The following is an 18847-nucleotide window of genomic DNA, read 5'->3' on the forward strand; positions in this document are numbered from 1 at the left end:
CATACCTTTAAACATACTTATGAAAAAAATATAAAAATGCACTTATTTCCATTCAATGTATTCTTTTCAAATTGGGTTAATAAGAAATCTCGAAGGATTTTTAAAATAGTACAACTGCATATGCAGATACTTTCCTTACCAATATAAAGTACTGAATCTCCTAACCAACAAAATGTTTTATATTAAGAGTCTTTGGAATAACATTAAAAATGAAATAATTCTTATTGATTTTATCTTGATGTATGCTACTGCTTGATACTGCATTTCAACACATAATTAATTACTGAATATTCTCTGTAGCAGGGGAATAGTCAATCTAACATTTTTATCTTGCAGCAATAGAACATGGTTTAAACAAAAAAGGTTAGAGGCAGAAACATAATTGTATTTACCTTACATTTTTGAGCTGTCCTCTTATTTTATAAATAAATATACGTAACCTTTAGAAATATTAAATAAAATATGTACAGTAAGTCAAATGGGCAAAATGTAAACATGCTTATATAATATCCATTGTAAACCTGAGTTGGAAAATGTGTCCTGGCAATATTAATGTCACACCTCTAATACATGATGGGCCTCAATTCAAACTCAGACCTATGTCTAAAGTCTACATACATTGTACTGTAGCTAAAATATGAATGACAGTGTCACTCACACAACCACGGTAACAGCAGGAATCATGTGACACACTGGATTTCTATTCTCTTACTGTGCTCACTAAGACTGTAGTGAGCACTAGATGAATACTCGAGAATAAGCAGGCGGCGGTTTGTGTCTACCCCGGAAAACCTACCGCACTTGGGGTCTGTGCAGTGTGCTGACAGTGCTCACAGGTACTTACCCAAGGAGAGAATCTTCCTTTGGCTTTGTCTTCTTGAACTTCTTGCTCCCACTGGTCCCACTCTGGTTAAACGTCCAGCTTTCTTCATTCCAACACCCTTCATGGTCAGAGGAGTTTCCTTTTCCTGAGCTTCGTTTCCCTAAGGAAATTTAAGACAAAGAATGCAGTTGGTACACTGGGATGAGGCTGTTTTACAAATGATGTTGTTGACTCCCCAGGTATCATCTGCATGACGCTACTGGTAATTATTTCAACTTCAGAGTCCTTTAAGTGATTCATGATGAACCACCTTTAATAATACAACATGCAAAAAAAGTGTCCAGCCTCTGAGGTCAGCTGTCTTGTCATAACTCAACGGGCAGAGTGTGCACTGTGTGACTCCAGACACAGACTAACTAGTACCAGCTTTTCCATTAGAGAATCAGACTAAGCTGTGGAAGCCCTTGGCTGGTGGGCACTATTAATTCTAATTTCCCCAAGACTTTACTGGAATGATGTCCCTGGAGAACTATGTACTCCCAAGGATCTTCACTCGGGGCTTGTTAAGATCCAGTATTCACACATCTCTAAGTTGGAATTCAGCTTGGCAAGAGGTAGTTCCCTAGCCAGATGCTATATTTTAAAACAGATGAATTTATATAAAACACTCTATGAAATAAAGGTATACACATGAACTGGTTTAGTGTTTTAAAGAGCCCTTCACTTCAATTCTAGTTTTGAGTACCTAATGGAGAGGGCTAGATAAGTTGCTTCTGGAGCCTATCGGTCAACATTCTGCTTAATATATTTGCATGATTCAGAAAATTCTTTCCATCAGTTTTAAAAACCAGACTAAGAGCTCCAAACATGCAATGCCGATCCTTCAAAACAAGAAGCCAGCCCATATCACGGAAAAAAAAAGAAAAAAAAAAAAAAGCTTGATTTATTTTGAACATATATCCTGAGAACTACCTACAAGAATAATACAAAATCTCCTCAATGGTGCTAGAAAACATGTAGGTAAAATAACAAACCATAAAGAACTGTACAAATGTAAAATATTGTTTTGATACCATCTTGTTCTTTATGGAGGTTCTTCACAATGAGTCTAAAGGAAAAACCTGCTAGGTTTTCATATTCTTTTCATATTTGTAGAAGTTGCTTACCTCTGTCAACATTAGCTCGCAGAGAGGTGAGCATGCCTTCAGACACCAGGGTTTTATAAAGAGCACCTTTGCAAGACCTCTCAGATTTCCGGGAGCCACAAGTCTCTATTTTTCTGTGACAGTCACTTTCCTCAGGCTTGGCCTGTCCTGATAGGCTGGGTGGTAATGCCTCCTCTGTGGGCGTCAATGGTTCTGCTTTTATACCCTCTGGCACCTCACCAGAAATGTTCTTGCTGGCAGAAATATTAATGAAATCTGGAGGTCTTGACTCTTTGGTGGTGTCTGAGGATTTCTCCTTGGACATTTTCTTCTCTCTTGATTTCACTTTTTTCTTTGGTGGCTTGGCATCCAAAATGCTTCCCTTGCCACTTGAGGATGTGCGGACCTTCTTGCGAGGGGTTTCTCCAAGTTTCTCAATGCCCCAGTCTCCCTTTGCAACGGCTTCAATGGTGTACATGACACTCTCAATGTCGGACTCTGAAGACTGCCTCTTTTTGCAAGTCTTCTTGGGTGTGGATTTATCATTTCCATGTCGATCCATTTTGCTTTTCTTCTTTTTCTTTTTTAGCTTCTCTGGTTTGTTTAATGCTGTGGGATCTTCAATGATCATAATTCCATGAGGATGGCACATGTGATCCTTTCTACTGGGAACATCACTTATTATGATCTTGCTACTGGCAGAATAAGAAAAATCAGGGAAGTGACTACATTTTTGATCTTCCTCTAGTTCTTCCTTTTTAATTTCTTTGGGATCTTCCATTTTTATATCCATTATATCATCCATTCGTAGCTCCTCAAAATTTCTTAGTTCCTTAGAATCTCTGACATTTTCCTTAGCTGGTCTTTCAAATTCTGCTGCCTTCTGTAACCTGGCTTCATCTGTTTTCTCCATTTTTATTTCTCTTTGTTCCTTTCCCTTCTCCAATTCTTTAATTCTTCCACCATCTGATTCTTTTGCCTTCATTAGCTTTGAGTCCTCCATTTTAACCCCCTCTGATGCCAGACACATCTAAACGGTTCAAACAAAAATGGGAGAATAACAAAAAGAGCCTTATTATTCTATACTTGAAATTAGCTTAAAGTTTTCATCAAGTCTATCCCTCCTGAAGTGCCTGGGTGGCTTAGTCGGTTAGGTGTCTACCTTTGGCTCAAGTCATGATCCCGGAGTCCTAGGATGGAGCCCGGCATCAGGTTCTCCACTCAGTGAGGAGTCTGCTTCTCCCTTTGGCCCTCCCCGTCTCGTGTTCTCTCTGACAGTCTCTCTCAAATAAATAAAATCGCTTTAAAAAAATAAAGTCTATCCCTCTTAAAAAATAATCAAGACAAACTTTACAATAATTGGTACACTTCTGCCAAACTAATTTAAATGACTCAAATTAATCAAAAGCTTGAGGCATTATGACACATTCATTAAACTTCAAACAAGCATATACCCGAATTCTCATTTTCCAGCTTCATCAGAAGCTTTTTCTGTGAAAACACAAATTTTGTAGGAGGAAGATGGGCTCCGGAGCTGGAAGACCCAAGCTTGAGTCTTAGTTTTGCTACCTGCTTACCATTGTGGCCTGGAATTAGAATGAGACATTTTACCCCTCACTCTTCTGTTTTCTTTGTAAAATAAAAAGGATGAAAATAAAAGTTGTCTTAGAGAATTCTGTGAGGTCTACAGGAGACGATGTACTGATGGCAATACTGACTAAACGAGGATCCCCAGACTGTTCACACGTTTGCCTTTTCTTTTTTCTTGGGGAAATGAGAAAAATAGCAACATTTTTTACCTATCCACTTGAAATTAGAAATGAGAACATGACTCATTAAATAACTACAGAAGCTTTTGGTTAATGAAAAAGACGTTACAGTCCTCAGATACTGACAGATAACCTGAGGATCACAAAAGTGCTTAACACTAAGTGGTGGTGGTTTTTTTTTTTTTTTTTTTCAGACTCATTTGATGGCAGACTTGATCTGATCTGAACTTACTCGCCTGCAAATTCTGACCATAACTAATGTGAAATTGCTTAATATCTTAATTCATCATACATAATGGGACTATTCATATGCTTTTGCTATCAGAATCTTCATGCATTTGCATTATGCCCTGGGGGAATTAGCTGCATAGTGTAAGATGCATATACTATATCATTTTCCTAAAATCTTAAAAATTCTGAATACCAAAACACATCTGGCAGCAATTCGGCTATGTTTTTAAACTCCCCAAATTTCACTCATAGGACCTTAAAGGAAACTCTTGCCATCTTCCTGTCCAGCTCCTAGGTACCTCAAAACTCCTATCTAAAGCTGTTTTCTGAAAGGGGGAAATTGCAGCTTACCGTAAAATTTATTTTCAATACCTGGATTTTCATTCATAAACATTCCCTGCAAGGCTCTTAAGTGCTGGGCCCATGACCCTAAAGATAAAAAGACCACCAGACCACCATGTGGGCTTAGACTTAGTTTGTGGTGACACGGCTAAATTCCAGAAGGTTGGAATGATTGGTAAATATGGGACTCATTATTGTCGTCTTCCTCAGAAAAATGGTAAGGAAAACTGAAATAAGCCAGCAGGCTCAGTGCACTCGTTCTTTCTGTGGCAAGATCAAGGTGAAAAGATGAGAGGTGGAGATTGGTTCCTGCATGAACCTGGTAGCTGATATGCCTGGACCTACACCAGCCCTTCTGCAGCCACAGTAACATCTTCCATTACCAGTCTGAAGGGACTGAAAGTCCAGCAGCAGAAGCTCCACCACATGAAATGCTGCTATCCTATAATAAATGGGTTAATTTATGTAACAACAGCAACAAAAATACAAAGATCAATAAGTTACCCTCAATGCCTTTGAGGATTCATCAAGAGGCTGACGATGATGATTATTAGGCCAAGGGCAGCACAGGAGTTCTTAGCCATTACTCATTTTACCTATTTTGTATTAGCAACTTAGATGAAAAAGCATACTGGGCTTTCTGAGCACTGAAATCAAGCCCATGAGTAAGGAAATTGATACTTTAAAAAAAAATCTCCAGTTTATCAAACGTCAAATGATCAGCAATGTTAGCTATATCTATAAAACTCGTTTTTTAAACAGATGAGACATTCAATTAAATATCAGATCCTCTTTTTACCACATTTCCCCCCTTACTACTTTCAATACATCTCAAATCTTTCTGTGAGAATTATAATTGGTAAGTCTGAGAAGAAAGTGGAGAACGGGGAGAGGAGGCAGATCGTGCAAGTTTTTTAAAAAAATGAATATGACAAGAGCACTCAGCCCTTCAGATCATTCACGGGAAAGACTTGAAGTACTAGCGATTCATGATGGAGCTATCTTTTTTGGGAAATCCTGTAAGTTAACTTTTAGGCCTCAGCAAATAGTATGAAGACGGAGAACTTCCCTTTAGTACATCTTACCACAGGTAAGATCAAAGCAAAATGTTCTTTTAATTCTAGAACACTGATATATTTAATCTTCCTTGCATGTTTTACTTTCACTGGATAACTCGCTGTTTTTGTGTCAATTTTGAAATAATTTTTATTTTCCTTTCTCGATTATCATAGCCCTTCGTGAATAACCACCCCACCTGGGGACAGAGACTATGCTAGTTCTGGAAAGAAGACCTGAAAGGCATCCTCCTCAAGGTAAATTTTATGGTTTTGTCAGCCACTATCATATCACTCTGGTGACCTTTAATAAGTCATCCCAGGAACTGTGTCCCAGATGGCCGCTAGTTTTATAGTGGTACGCCAACAGTTTGTATTTGCATAGGTTCATCTGAGCAAACCTAATAATACTTTGCAAACCCCATTCTCTGCTTCAATATATTTCAAAATGATTCTCCTCATCACCCCTGATAGAATTCTACAGCTAGGAATGAAATGGAACAAATGCAGACATTCACTCTGGGGACATATTCTAGGAAATAGCATAATATTTCTTGTGGAGGTAATTACACCAGGCACTAGTCATGCTTTACTTCCTAGTTTCAGGCTCTTAAAAGTTTTTTCCCCCCACAAATAGAGTATGTTAATCCTAAATTATAAGAAAAACAATTATATTGCTGGAAGTAAAACTATAAAAATAAAACAAATAACTCTTGAGTCAAAAAACTACAAATCATAAATCTCACCAACCAAAAGAGAAAATAAACACAAATCAGACTCTCATAGCTGGATGTCAGTCTAGGTTACCAAATTTAACATCCTTCCTCATGCAGAAATTCATTTTACTACAATATCATCCAACTTTCTGCCCAAAGACAGTGACCACATTAGAGGGCAGTTTTCTCTGAAATCTTTAAAATTTTGAGGAAAATATTACTCTGTCAGTATTAGTTGTTCCCTAAAGTCACATAAAGTAATCCACTCTTTCATGTGAAAGACTTCTAAATCTCATGTGAAGACAGATGTATGTTCCCCTAAGTCTCTTCTCCTGGCATAATGTCCCAAATCCCTTAACTGCTCATCAGATGTAAAAGCTTCTCGTCCTTTCAAAACTTGGGACTCTCTTATCTATGTGCAGTACTGGTGTCCTGAAGCGAGAACTGGGCTTTATTGAAGTAAGCTGAGTTCAGGACCAAGCAACACAGTGCTTGCCTAAGGCCACGCTTCGACTTGAATCCATATGGGGAAATAAAGGCTGAGAAATGGGGTAATACACGCTTCACTGGGTTGCTGTGACACAAAAGTGTAGACACTTTACATAAAAAGCTTCATGAGGGCCAGGGAATGTGAATTTACTAGTATCTTTCTTAGAGTAAGTTCCTAGCCTTCCGTACTACTCTAGATGAGAAGTGGGACTGCCAACTTGCCAGGTGAAAGGGACATAATTCATCTTCCAATGGGGCCCATAGATGAAGAATTGCTCCCCTCCCATTAAAAAAAAAAGATCAGGGTTCCTGTGTGCTGGAGTCCCATAAGTATTCAACTCTTGGTTTTGGCTCAGGTTGTGATTTCAGGGTCCATGCTCAAAAGATAGTTTGCTTTCTCTCTCTCTGCACACTAACCCCCTTGCCTGCATGCACATGCGCGTGCGCGTGCGCTCTCTCGCTCACTAAAATGAATAAATCAATCATTAAAAAAGAAAAAAGAAGGGTCAGACTTCTGCCTTGTACTGGGCTTGTGGTCAATAAAAATCCTGGATTTCTTTACACATATAATATGCTGGGAAACTTGGGTCTCTCCTATTCTGTATTTCTTGTACATAGATGTGAGATTTTCCATTTTTCCTTATAAAGTTTGTCCTTTCAACCTCTGAACTACATTACTTTCCATCTCTGTGTTATGGACACATTTTATAAGGCTGCTTTTTGTGTTTCCATCCAAATCTTTGATAATGTTTAACAGGACATGGGTAAGGACAGAGCCTTCTGGCAGATTTCTAGAGGCCTTTCATCAGGTTTATTTGAACATTAATGAGCTTCAGCAATCAAAGAATGTTTTATAATCCAGTCTAAATCCCCCCATTTTCTTCACAAAACGTGTGTGTCAAAAGTCTTGCTGGAATCAATACAGTATGCCAACATCATTCTTAGCCTATTTTATAATGATACCAACTGGAAAATGAAAATGGCTTGTGTATTAGTCAGGGTCTAACTAGGCAGACAGAAACAACTTAAAGTGGGGACGCTTGGGTGGCTCAGCAGCTGAGTGTCTGCCTTTGGCTCAGGTCTTGATCCCCACATCCAGGATCCAGTCCCACATTAGGCTCCCTGTGAGAAGCCTGCTTCTCCCTTTGTCTATGTCTCTGCCTCTCTCTGTGTCTCTCATGAATAAATAAAATCTTAAAAAAAAAAACAAAAAAACAACTTAAAGCACATCTAGCAGAGGGAATTTAATGCAAGGCACAGTTTGGTTACACAGGACACGAAGAACTATGATGCCCAAACAGGAGGTTGGTGAGGCAATCTAGGGATTAGCAACAGCAGGAACAAAGCGGGGTAAGATCCCCAGAGGAAGAAGGAACCATGGTCGGTCTAAATGGAGAGAACCGAATACGTGGAAGAGATGTTACCTCTGTTTTACCCCCAGCCATCCCCATCCCTTCCCACATCCTGGCCCCTCGCTTCCCCTCATTCCATATTTTCCCACCAGAGTCTCCCACTGGCTGAACCCAGCTGGAAATCAAGGGGACACAGGCACCCAGCCACCAGAGATATGAACCATCAAAACAGACTCTGGAATAGCACATCTGAAAAAAAGACGACCTTTTTTGGGGGAAACTTTAATTCCCAATTTTTATAATCTCTTCTCTGATTTCAAACATTTTATTATTAGAAATAATTTTCAAAAGTCTCCAGGAGTTAAGAGTCCATATTTCCACATAAAACAAACAACTTGGGAATAGCTATGGATTTGGTGACTCTTAGAAGATGCCATCACATCACTCTTAGATATGAGCAAATTCTATATTGAGAAGCTATTTCAGAAGGCAGGGATTCTGGAACCAGACTGTCTGGGACTGCAGGCTGGCTCTTCCTGTGATTATGCTCATTTTCTATAAAGCTTTCTGTGCCTTAGTTTCCCCATCTATAAACCATGGATGTTAACAGTATTTCTCTTAGGAATACTAGGAGGTTCAATGAGCTGCACATGTATAGCACTTGAAATAGTGCTAGTAGAGAACAGGAATAAATGTATTCTGACAACCACCCCTCGGAGGCCTTGTGCCATACAGAATCAACATTAGCAAATAGCAGTAACAGTACTCGTCCTATGGATATCATTAGTAGCACGTCATGGCCCTGGTACGCTAAGTATTTTAATTTTTCCATTCTAGGGTTGAACGGTTCTGTAATTGGGAAAAAAACATATACAACAAAATTAGATGCAGGAGATCTTAAATCAGTTATCTTTCAAGAAGCTACTCTCATTAAACATATAGTTAAGCTCAGTTCTACTACTGGGTACAAACATCTACTTTCATCTACTTTTGAGAGAATCTATCAATTAACTTTCGTGAAACTTATTAAAGTGCATACAAGCTACATTCTGTTCACATGCACGGACATGCATACAGATTAGCACACAGTGGACACAGAGAAACATAAATCAGAGTGAACTCAAGTGAATAATACCGCATTGTGGGAAGCACAGAATTAATGTCTGTTATTAATTAGTCAAGTTGCCCTTAATAGAGGGTTGGTTATTAATCAAGCCTCGAAACAAAATATGCCTTAGCAAATGACAATTTATTCTTCTATTATTATTTTAAATTGAACAATAACCTTCTTTAAAAGTGAGGACGTAATACGTCTGCAGGACACCTTCTGGATGGAATTCCCATGGCTGTATTCAAAGAAGTCAGAATGTTAATGTTTTAAATCAAAGGCCTGGCATAAATATTTGATATTTATTATCTATTCCCTCAGGCACTATATTTATTTTTTTATAACTATAACTCAGAGGGGCACAAAATTGATCCTGTTCACCTTTGTATTCTCCTCCAAGGATATCGTAGTACCTTTCAAAAAGAAAGCATTCCACAGATAATTGTTTTGTATTGAACGGTTCATTAATTCTGAGGTAACCGAGGATTCCAAAATGCATTCTGATTCATATCAGAGTTACCTTACAAATCTATAAAAAAAAAAACCCCAAAAAAACCAAACCCACAACAATGCTAATTAGGACCAGCATTCACACTTCCTTACTTATGGTTCCCAAGATCAACAGTGAAAACTAATCACTGATAATTTAGCTTTACTTCTGATAAGTGAAACCTAACTGAAGTTCCTCACTGTTTTGTGTAGCCAGAATGGCCCGACAGTGATGTGCCGGAAGAAATGGTAACTCACCCCTAAAAGAAAAATGAAAACCAAGGACGCTGAAACTGAGGTTCTACAGGATGCATATATTGGACAGATGTATAAAAAAATCATCCTCAAAAATGATTACAAAGAAAACTTTCAATAGGAACGTTGAAGGGGTGAGATGAAATGTGCAGTGGAGGGATTATTTCTTATGTTCCTGAGTTCAAGGAGACTGCCATTTTCAGTTTAGGTAAGATCACAACATAGGCTCAGGGTTTGTTATTGGGGACTACAGAGACATAATAAATCTGTGCTAAGCAAGCTTTTATCTCTTTGAATCAAAGACATTTTAAAATGTATTTCTTTCTACAAATGTTAAGGTATCGATTCATTTCTTTAATGTGTTCTGCTATAAAAGACTTAGTGAAATGACCAGTGAAAAATAATTAATCATGTGTACTAGATAAGAATAATAGCACAGAAGTAGATGACCTTTAACTGGTACAAAGAAATGGATAAGTTGTTCCAAAATGTACCATATTATTTCACTCTTAATTATCTTTTGTCTTTCATTGTCTATTATAAAGGATCCAGCTAGATAAAAACAAGGCAGTGTGAAAAAAGATCGACCGACACTAATCAAGAAGTTTCAATTTCAAAATCTCTGCCTTTTAGTACAAAATAAATGTTTTGCAGCCAAGGTACGTTTATAGTCATTTTGTACTGGCTTATTATCTGCTAAAACAGTGCAGACATAACCCTAGGATGGCACTTAGCAGTGCTTTCCAAGATGTTTGCTTCTCCCATAATTAAATAAAACCAGAATGTTTTTGCCATAAACATACACTGGCTGATGGTTTCAGAGAATAAAGAATAGCAATGACGCTAGGAAAATTTAATTTTCTTTATTATAAAAGATAACTGGTCATAGAACAGTGGTCTAAGCATCTCTCAACATATTAAGCATATTAAGCAGTTTTTTATTTGGTTTACAGAAACATAGCCAGGTGGAAAGGTGGCTTAAGTGTGTCTCTTTACTATTTCTTCAGAGATTATACCATTTCTCAAGACTCCAGATGGGGTGGGGTGACCTTTGTTCCATAGGCCATTTACTAAAGTTTCCCCTAGAAGTGTTTAAGAAGTCACTAGGAGAATTCCTGTATTTCAGTTCCTCCAAAAATAAGCCGAAGCGTTTGGGAATGAGATGGTAAGTTTTAGGACAGGGGTTTCATAAATATGACTCATATCTCTGCATAAAAAGTTACAGAAAGAAATACACCACTTTCAAAGAAAAGATCCCCTCGATTGTAAGTATTAGGATTCAGTTATAGGGAGTATAGGGAGGGGCCGGGGTAAGAGCCGTCCCCTGAGATTCTGGGCATCAGGGGGTTCCAACAGGATGGAGGGTACTACTGAGCATCAACACTATGTCAGGACACAGAGAAAATGAAAAGAAGTCACTTCGATCAAACACCACCTATAATTGGCAGTGGTGGGAAATGCTAATGTGCCTGGAGGGATGGCATTTCCTAATTTTTTCAATGTGGTATATAATCTCTATAATTTCTTTAAAGATTTTATTTATTTATTCATGAGAGACACAGAGAGAGAGGCAGAGACACAGACAGAGGGAGAAGCAGGCTCCCAGCAAGGAGCCCAATATGGGACTCAATCCCAGGACCTCAGGATCACACCCTGAGCCAAAGGCAGACGTTCAACCGCCGAGCCACCCAGGCGTCCCTATAATCTCTGTAATTTTATTATAGTTCAGCTTTTCTTAAAATGAGCCAACATTTTTCCTAAGACCTAATTTTTACAGACACTAGAATAAATTCACCTTTACCTATGTCTTTGGTTTTAATTAGAAGTGGTTTTTCCAAGTTTTAATGCAAGAAAAACCAGGGAGTCAGGCCTCTGAAAATGTCAATATCCTCTTTTAATAAATAGGGTTCAAGACAACTTTACTAATTCCCTTGGAACCACCATATCTACAGTCTTGACTTTTTTTTTTTTACACACGATGAGTATATCTGTAGAGACCAAGCACCTGTTCTTCAACCTGACCTTAATATATAACTAGTTTCATAAATTGAGATGAAGCAAAATAGAATACCGACCACAGACCAAATGCAGCAATCCTATGTGACTATTTTCTACCTTTCTTCTGTGCTCTGAGAACACGAGCCTCTGCTTTCCAAACTTGACGATTTACCTTGACAACTGCCCTTACTTACTCTTTCAGTAGTGGATTTCTTGAGTTGTCCCTACCCTCAGCATCTTTCATGTCTTTTCTGCTAATAGGGCTGTCCTCTTTGTTCACAAACATCCAGGCTTCCAGAAGCAGTGCTCTGGGCTGCCATTCTTCTTCCATCATTCAGGTTCAGAGCTGGGGTCATCTCCAGCTCTCCTTTCCCTTTGCCTCTCACATCGACTCAATCATGGATCCAACTACATCCCCCACAACCTCCCTGGTGTCTGTCTCTACCTCCTGTTCCCACTGCCAGCCCAACCCTTCCCAATTCTGGCTCTTGTCTTCTTACACCTAGCTGTCCTCAGAAGTTCTCTACTCCGTTCTATATACAGCTGCCAGGGAAGTCTGCCTTCTGCTTGCCTTTACCCCAAATCGTCACTATCTTCAAGCACAAGTTTTCTTGCTTCACACTGAACAGTCTCCCAATCTGACCATGGCCACACTCCACCTTCCATACATCTCCTACACATGCAGCCCCTACTCCTGCCTGTCTGATTTAGCTGGTGTCATCCACCCATCTTTATCCCTTTATCCCTCTGCTGTACCTCTCCCATCTCTCCATGTAATCATGCAGGTCACAATCTGCACTGTATACGGGAGTACAAAAGAGGTACAAAAGAGGTACAAAAGAGGTAGAGGCACAAAGTTAAGTGGATACTGGCAGTGACTGCTGGCCTCAGAAGGGAAAGGCTCTGACCAATTGTTCTCATGTACGAAGGCTGGACCAGTGTCTCCAGATTCTACAAATCTTCATGAGGAGTCAGACATACATATGTATTTGAAATCTCTACTTTTAAAATATTAACCACTAAATTCAAATGTAAAATGCGATACAGGTCAACAAATTTTGGGCTGAAAAAAGCATCTCTACAAGTTAAATGTGGCCCAAAGGCTGCTAGTTTCAACCCCTGGATTCTAATACTCCTTCCTCAAGAACCAACTTTGTGCTCTGTCTCTGGGTTCGGTCTCCACAACACTTTTGCTATTATTAATTCCTCTCTTTCTGGGCTTCACACATTCACTTTGTGTATCATTCATCACTCAAGTAGAGCTTTGTCATTTCACTGCACAGTTCCCCGTGAAACCATTTGCACATTTATTTTCTCAACCCTTAAATTTTTATATCTTATCTCTCTGCAACTGGAGAATAAGTTCTTGGAGGACAGGAGTCGTACACCATAATTTCCTCACAATATCTTCCAAAGTATATTCACAAACAGGCACTTACTTATTTAAGGGTGTAAGATGTATCTTGGCAGTTTCAAAAGTACAGACACTTTTTAAAAAGGAAATATCAGCTCCATTTCTTTGACAGCAGTCTTGAAAAATCTGTCATCTTATTCAGCCATACACATATGTGTAGGAGTAAGCTGTCTTCCATAGAGCCTTCTATAATACGCAAAGTCCTATAACAAGCAACTTGCAGAGTCTTTCACATTCATCTAAATCAAGGTGACAGAGTAGCCCAGTGTGGACGAGTCCGGGCTGTGGAGACAGACTGCCCGGTTTCTATGGAGGCTCTAACTTCCTGTCCACTTGACCTTGGGCAAGTCACAAAACCTCTCTGCCCTTTGGTTTCCTAATGTGTCAGAGGAATGATGATGGTGCCTATCTCGGAAGACAGGTGTGAATATTCAATGAGTACATATAAAGTACTAGGAAAAGTGCCTACCACATAGCAGGTAATAAAGTCGTTATCTTAGGTGAGATAATACAACTTACCATCCGCTATTAAAATTTAGAATCTATTTTAAAGAACACATAAAACTATTTCAGAAAAACAGAAGAAAACAAAGACTGCTATTTTGAGGCATACGTTCCGGTCTCTAGCGGTACTCTAAAACACCAAAACTGCACCTGGAGGTGAAGTGTGCGTACGCCCCTGATCTTAGAAGTTCACAGCTCATCGCATCACAATAAACATTATTTGTACATCCGTATGCAGGTTAACTTCAGCAGCTTCACTGTTACTGGCATGGAATAGGCCCTCAACAATTATTGTTGGGATAAATGAATCAACTGTCCATCTTATTATACATACTAAGCAATTTTGATACCAGGGATCTTCAAGTGTACAATTTTCTTTACTAAAATGCACAGGTAAAGATGTCTCTGTGTGTCCTCCAACTATATAGCAACTATAATATACAATGACCTCCAGGGGGATGGTTTGCTATTTTTTGTATGACCTGACCTAATTAATTTCAAAATGAAACGCATTATAGTACCTCCACAGATTAAGCAACTGATTAACTGAACACTACGAACCTCATGGAGGTCCAAACATTAAGGACTGTATTTTCTTCTCAATTCTCTGACCTTAGCAGCACTATGCCAACTCCCTTCCTAACTGGAGTAGATTCCTAAAAAATACCTGGAACACATCCCAGAATTTTCAGGTCACTTTCAGCTATTAAAAATCCACTCAGTTTAAAATGCCAATCAAATGCCTGAAACAGGGCCTTCCCCGGGGCATCTCCTGGCTACAGGGTCTCAGGAAATAGAAGGGGTCCTTACAATGCCAAGACTGAGTGCAGGCCAATCCAAGTCTCTTTGTGTCTGCTGCCAACTTCCTCCAATTTTCTTTCTGCCTGCCCAAGTGGGTGTAGGGCACAACAGTAAGTGCAGGCCCAAAATGTTTCTTGCTTTTCACCAGCAAGACATTTCATGCAAGCAACAGCTCCTGTATCTTTGGGAGGTCTCCTTATTCAGTCCTCCTCCCGTGTCAGCCCCTGGAAGGGAGGTGGGGTAGGGCGAGGGGTTCGTTCCTGGGCTGGTTGCTGGCCCTTCCCTTCACAAGGCCTAAAGTTTCTGCGGTAGAGGACAGCAGAAGCATGGTGGAGGCAAAACCACCTGCCCATGGTTAGGTCTGTCTTTTTTTTTTTTTTTTTTTTCCAATCTGTTCCTGCTAACTCTACGTAAGGCTGAACAGACCTTGTCAGGGGATGCCAAGGACAGGGATGGTATACAAAATATTAAAGAGGCAAGGGTGCCAACTGATCAGAAGGGATGCAGTCCAGGGGCAGGCCCTTTGCTATGCAGGCCCCTTGCTATGTCCTCTGGTTGCTGAAAGGATCAGGAGAGCCCAGGGATGCCACAGCAAGGGGGTTTGGGTCACAGTTTTTATTACTAATAATGGTAAGTATTTTAGTACTAGGACAGCTGTACTGGTGGAAACATCACTCTTACTCATGGGAGCTCATCAGTGTCCTGAGCAAAGCTGTCTCTGTTGTGTACTTCCTGATGTCAGAGACTGTCCCAGGCCTGCTCTCTGCCAAGCCCTCCCCCCATGACTGTCTCATGGCTTCTTGCCCGGTGATACTGAACTGCTTTTATTTGTCCACTTCACCTGTGAAAACTAATGCATCTTTACAATGCCAAACCGCAAAGTACAGCAGGCCATTCCAGGCCTCTCTGTGCAGCCAATGTCCTCCAGTTCTCTCCTTCCCTCGTCTGTCAGGTGAAGGGCACAGCAGTTAAGTCCATGTCTAAAACATTTCTTGTCTCACCAAAGAATGAGAAGATACCTCTTGCAGATAGCCCTCCATCTTTAACAAAGATTGTCTTAGAACTGCCTTCACTTTGCTTGACAGGGGGCAGGGATGAAGAGTGGAAAGCACTTCCTTCCTTTCCTCTTTGGGATAGGGAGAAAGGCCAAAATATTCCGGATGACTGGATAATCTTTGAGAGCCTCTATTCCACTGATGATTGGGAGTTAGGAGGACAACAAAAGGAGAAACCCCGAAGTGGTATATGGGGTAGTAGGTGGATTAGACCATCTCTTTATAAATCTCAAGAGAAGGATCTAGCCCAAACTGAAGGTGGCTTCCTGGTGGATTTCCCTTTGATGTGTGTGAATTTAAAGCCGTTCTTTCATATTTCAGACAATAGCACCAATTCCAAGCAACAGGAAAAATCCTCCTCCATATCCTGTTATACTTGTTTAAAGAGGCACCCGAAATAATTAAATATTATGTTCAGTTCAAGAAAAATGAATATCAAATACACATGGAATAAAAAAAAATTGAGGAAGCATATTTCTACTGGTGATTATTTGGAGATGCTGATTAATCCATTGTGCACATATTTATGTTTAATTAGAAACTGGGAAGGATTTAGAATGTTATTCTAAAACACAGTCTATTAGCATTATGGCATCATATTCATGTAGTGCAAATAATAATGTGAGATTTTCTTGGTAAATTATTTTTTTAGCAACCCTGTTTTATCAAAAGCATATATTTTTACTCAGATGTTAAAAGAAACCAAGTCTGAGTATAAGCTGATTTGCTATAATTGGAATAGGCTTATTGCAGTCATTTTACCCCTTTAAAATTATGATACCAGCATTCAAACATCTGTTAAACCATAGCATCTGTTTCATATTTGGGATGCATCCCTACAAATTAGAAGAATGTTCTTTTTAATGAGCTCTGATTTAATAGGGAATCCTTTTTTTACATATATATAACTGTTATACCAAAGAAAGAAAATGAAAAAAAAAAATCCTCTCTCTAGCGCCCTCCACAGCAAAGTACCTCAAAGGTCCATACATTTCTAATATAAAACTGTTCGATAAAGATATATTAATATGAGTTAGCTTGTTTTACAATTTAGTGTTGTTATGCATATACTATGAATGTATATAAGCATGCACGTGTGTGTGCAGGTGTGCATGCATATATGCAGGTGTGCACACACACACACACAAACAGGGAAATGCAGAGGGCCATACGTTCGTGTTATTCAAGAAAAATAGTCACTTCTTTCAGATACATTGTCTTGACAATGTATGGGGTCTTAAAAATACTAAATTCATGACCTTATTATTTCTCTGTTTACTAAGATTTGTTTGCCCAAGGCACACGTGTTGACAGATCTTTACCATTTCAGTTCATTCTCAAGTAGTACATTGCCACTGACTCATTCAGTTCCTTTTAAAATGATTCTCTTTTTAAAATGATGCTCTCTTTTTAAAATAACAGTTAAGGCCTATGTTGAGGCACATCGACTTTGGAAGTTTTCTAGTCATTTTTAGTCCTCTATCTGGGTCTGATTTTGTCTTATAAGAAGCATGTCAGCTTAATGTCAGACAACAAAGGGTTCATTTGTTCCACTGTTTATATATTTTACTATTTCAGGCCTTTGTATTTTTCTATTTCTAATGTGGATCTGGCTAGACTTAAAAAAACTTAATTTAAACATATTTAAAACTCCTAGATTTATGATATAAGCTACCATAAAATTTAGAAAATGATAGGTTGTCCCATTAAATTTAATAAACTACAAAAGGCTTTATAAAAAGAATCCTATCACTCACAAAAAAATCTCAGAAGGAACTCATTGGAAGGAAGCCAGAAAAATGAGAGAAAAGAAAAAAATTCAATATAAGAGATATTGGTCACCCACTTTGTGCCTCCTAATTTTAATTTGTCTCACCCAAAGAGAAAACTGCTATTATCGTGTCCTAGTGCTAAAGACATTTCTTTCACAGAAGAAAGGCAGAGCAGTCACAGGTAGGCAGAGAAAACCAAGGTCCCTGCCAACCCTAGCAACAACTGCTTCTGGCACCTTTCTCGCCAACCCACCCCCACCAAGCAAGGGCTCTTGTATGAAAGTACATTTTCTACTTTGCCAAAGGAACAGCAGTATTTTATACCCATGTCATATCAAGTGCACAACTGATAGGTGTTACAAAACCAGATTTTAAGACATTTAGAGTTCTTCACACACACACACACACACACCCCAAAACCAAAACCAAAACAAAAAACCCAACAAATTAAACCATCAACCACCTGGTTTAAAAGTAGTGTCTTCTAGGAATTTACAGATGCTATAAGAGAACCCGAGAAGAGAAAAATGACTCCGAGCATTCTTCTAGGTTTAGGCTGCACTTAGCTTACCAATCTAAGACAAAAACTGACCTTATTTTACAATACTACCTGTGAAAAAAGACTTTGCCATTTCCCTGAGTGCCCTTTTCCAGGGCTTACTGACTTTTCGTAGCAAAACTCCTTTCTTCCTAAATTAAAGGCTAACCCTCTCATGGTTGAAAATTAGATACAACAACACACTTTCTGATCACGGGTGAGATGGCACAGTTTAAAGAACACTGTTATGGTGAACTTTTTTGTGGTTTCCACCTCTTCAGATCTTATCTCTACATATTGTTAGAAACTTGCCTCTGCCAGTTGAAAGAGTGCAGACTTCCCACAGCGTTTCACAGGCTCAGCACCACCCAACTGCGAAGTGTTTGAAGAAATCTATATGGAAAACAATTCAGATAAAGAGTATTAATTATGTCAACAAAATCTTTGCTTCCTATTTATACGCACTCAGGAACTTTCTTTAGTTTTTGAGAACATCATTGCTCCTAAGTACTAAGTAACTTCAAATATGTCATATTTGGGATAATTTTTGAAACTGATTTTAGTAAACAACCTCAAATATTGTAACAAAAACCAGGTGTGGCTTGGATAGCGGTTTAATGACAAGAGTATTATCTTGTATACTCCAAGCTTTGAATTTAACTCCACAACCTTAACACAAGATATGCATTTCCATTTCTATATAAACACCAATTCATGGACTGGCCAAACACAAGAGATTTAGAGTCCTTTTGTATGTACCAAAAGCAGCAAGTTGGGTTTTATTATTTTTTTTAAAGGAATATATTTGGGATCTCTAAAATATTTAGGGAACATAGCACTGTCAGTCAACAAATACTTTTTTTGAGAATCCAATATAAATGTACTAGGGTAATATGGCAGGAGCTGGAGAAGCTAAGGGTTTTATAAAGAACACTGGCCCTGGCTTTGAGAGAATGCTCTAAAGCATACACAAAGATTGACAATCGAGACC

The 18847-nt window shown here is 38.9% G+C and overlaps 1 protein-coding gene across 6 annotated transcripts in view; it reads right to left on the bottom strand.

Moving 5' to 3' along the window:
• BBX (BBX high mobility group box domain containing) overlaps positions 1 to 18847 on the bottom strand; it is a 268615-nt gene that overhangs the window by 31815 nt on the left and 217953 nt on the right. For all 6 annotated transcript variants that reach the window (XM_055316272.1, XM_055316271.1, XM_055316267.1 and 3 more), the window contains 3 exons: positions 18169 to 18249; positions 1990 to 2998; positions 845 to 983 (listed from right to left, as the gene is read on the bottom strand). In XM_055316272.1, coding sequence (XP_055172247.1) covers positions 845 to 983; positions 1990 to 2998; positions 18169 to 18249 — 1229 coding nt within the window. The remainder of the gene's footprint in view (positions 1 to 844; positions 984 to 1989; positions 2999 to 18168; positions 18250 to 18847) is intronic.

The sequence above is a fragment of the Nyctereutes procyonoides genome, unplaced genomic scaffold (genome assembly GCF_905146905.1).
Source record: "Nyctereutes procyonoides isolate TBG_1078 unplaced genomic scaffold, NYPRO_anot_genome, whole genome shotgun sequence".
NCBI classification, from domain to species: domain Eukaryota; kingdom Metazoa; phylum Chordata; class Mammalia; order Carnivora; family Canidae; genus Nyctereutes; species Nyctereutes procyonoides.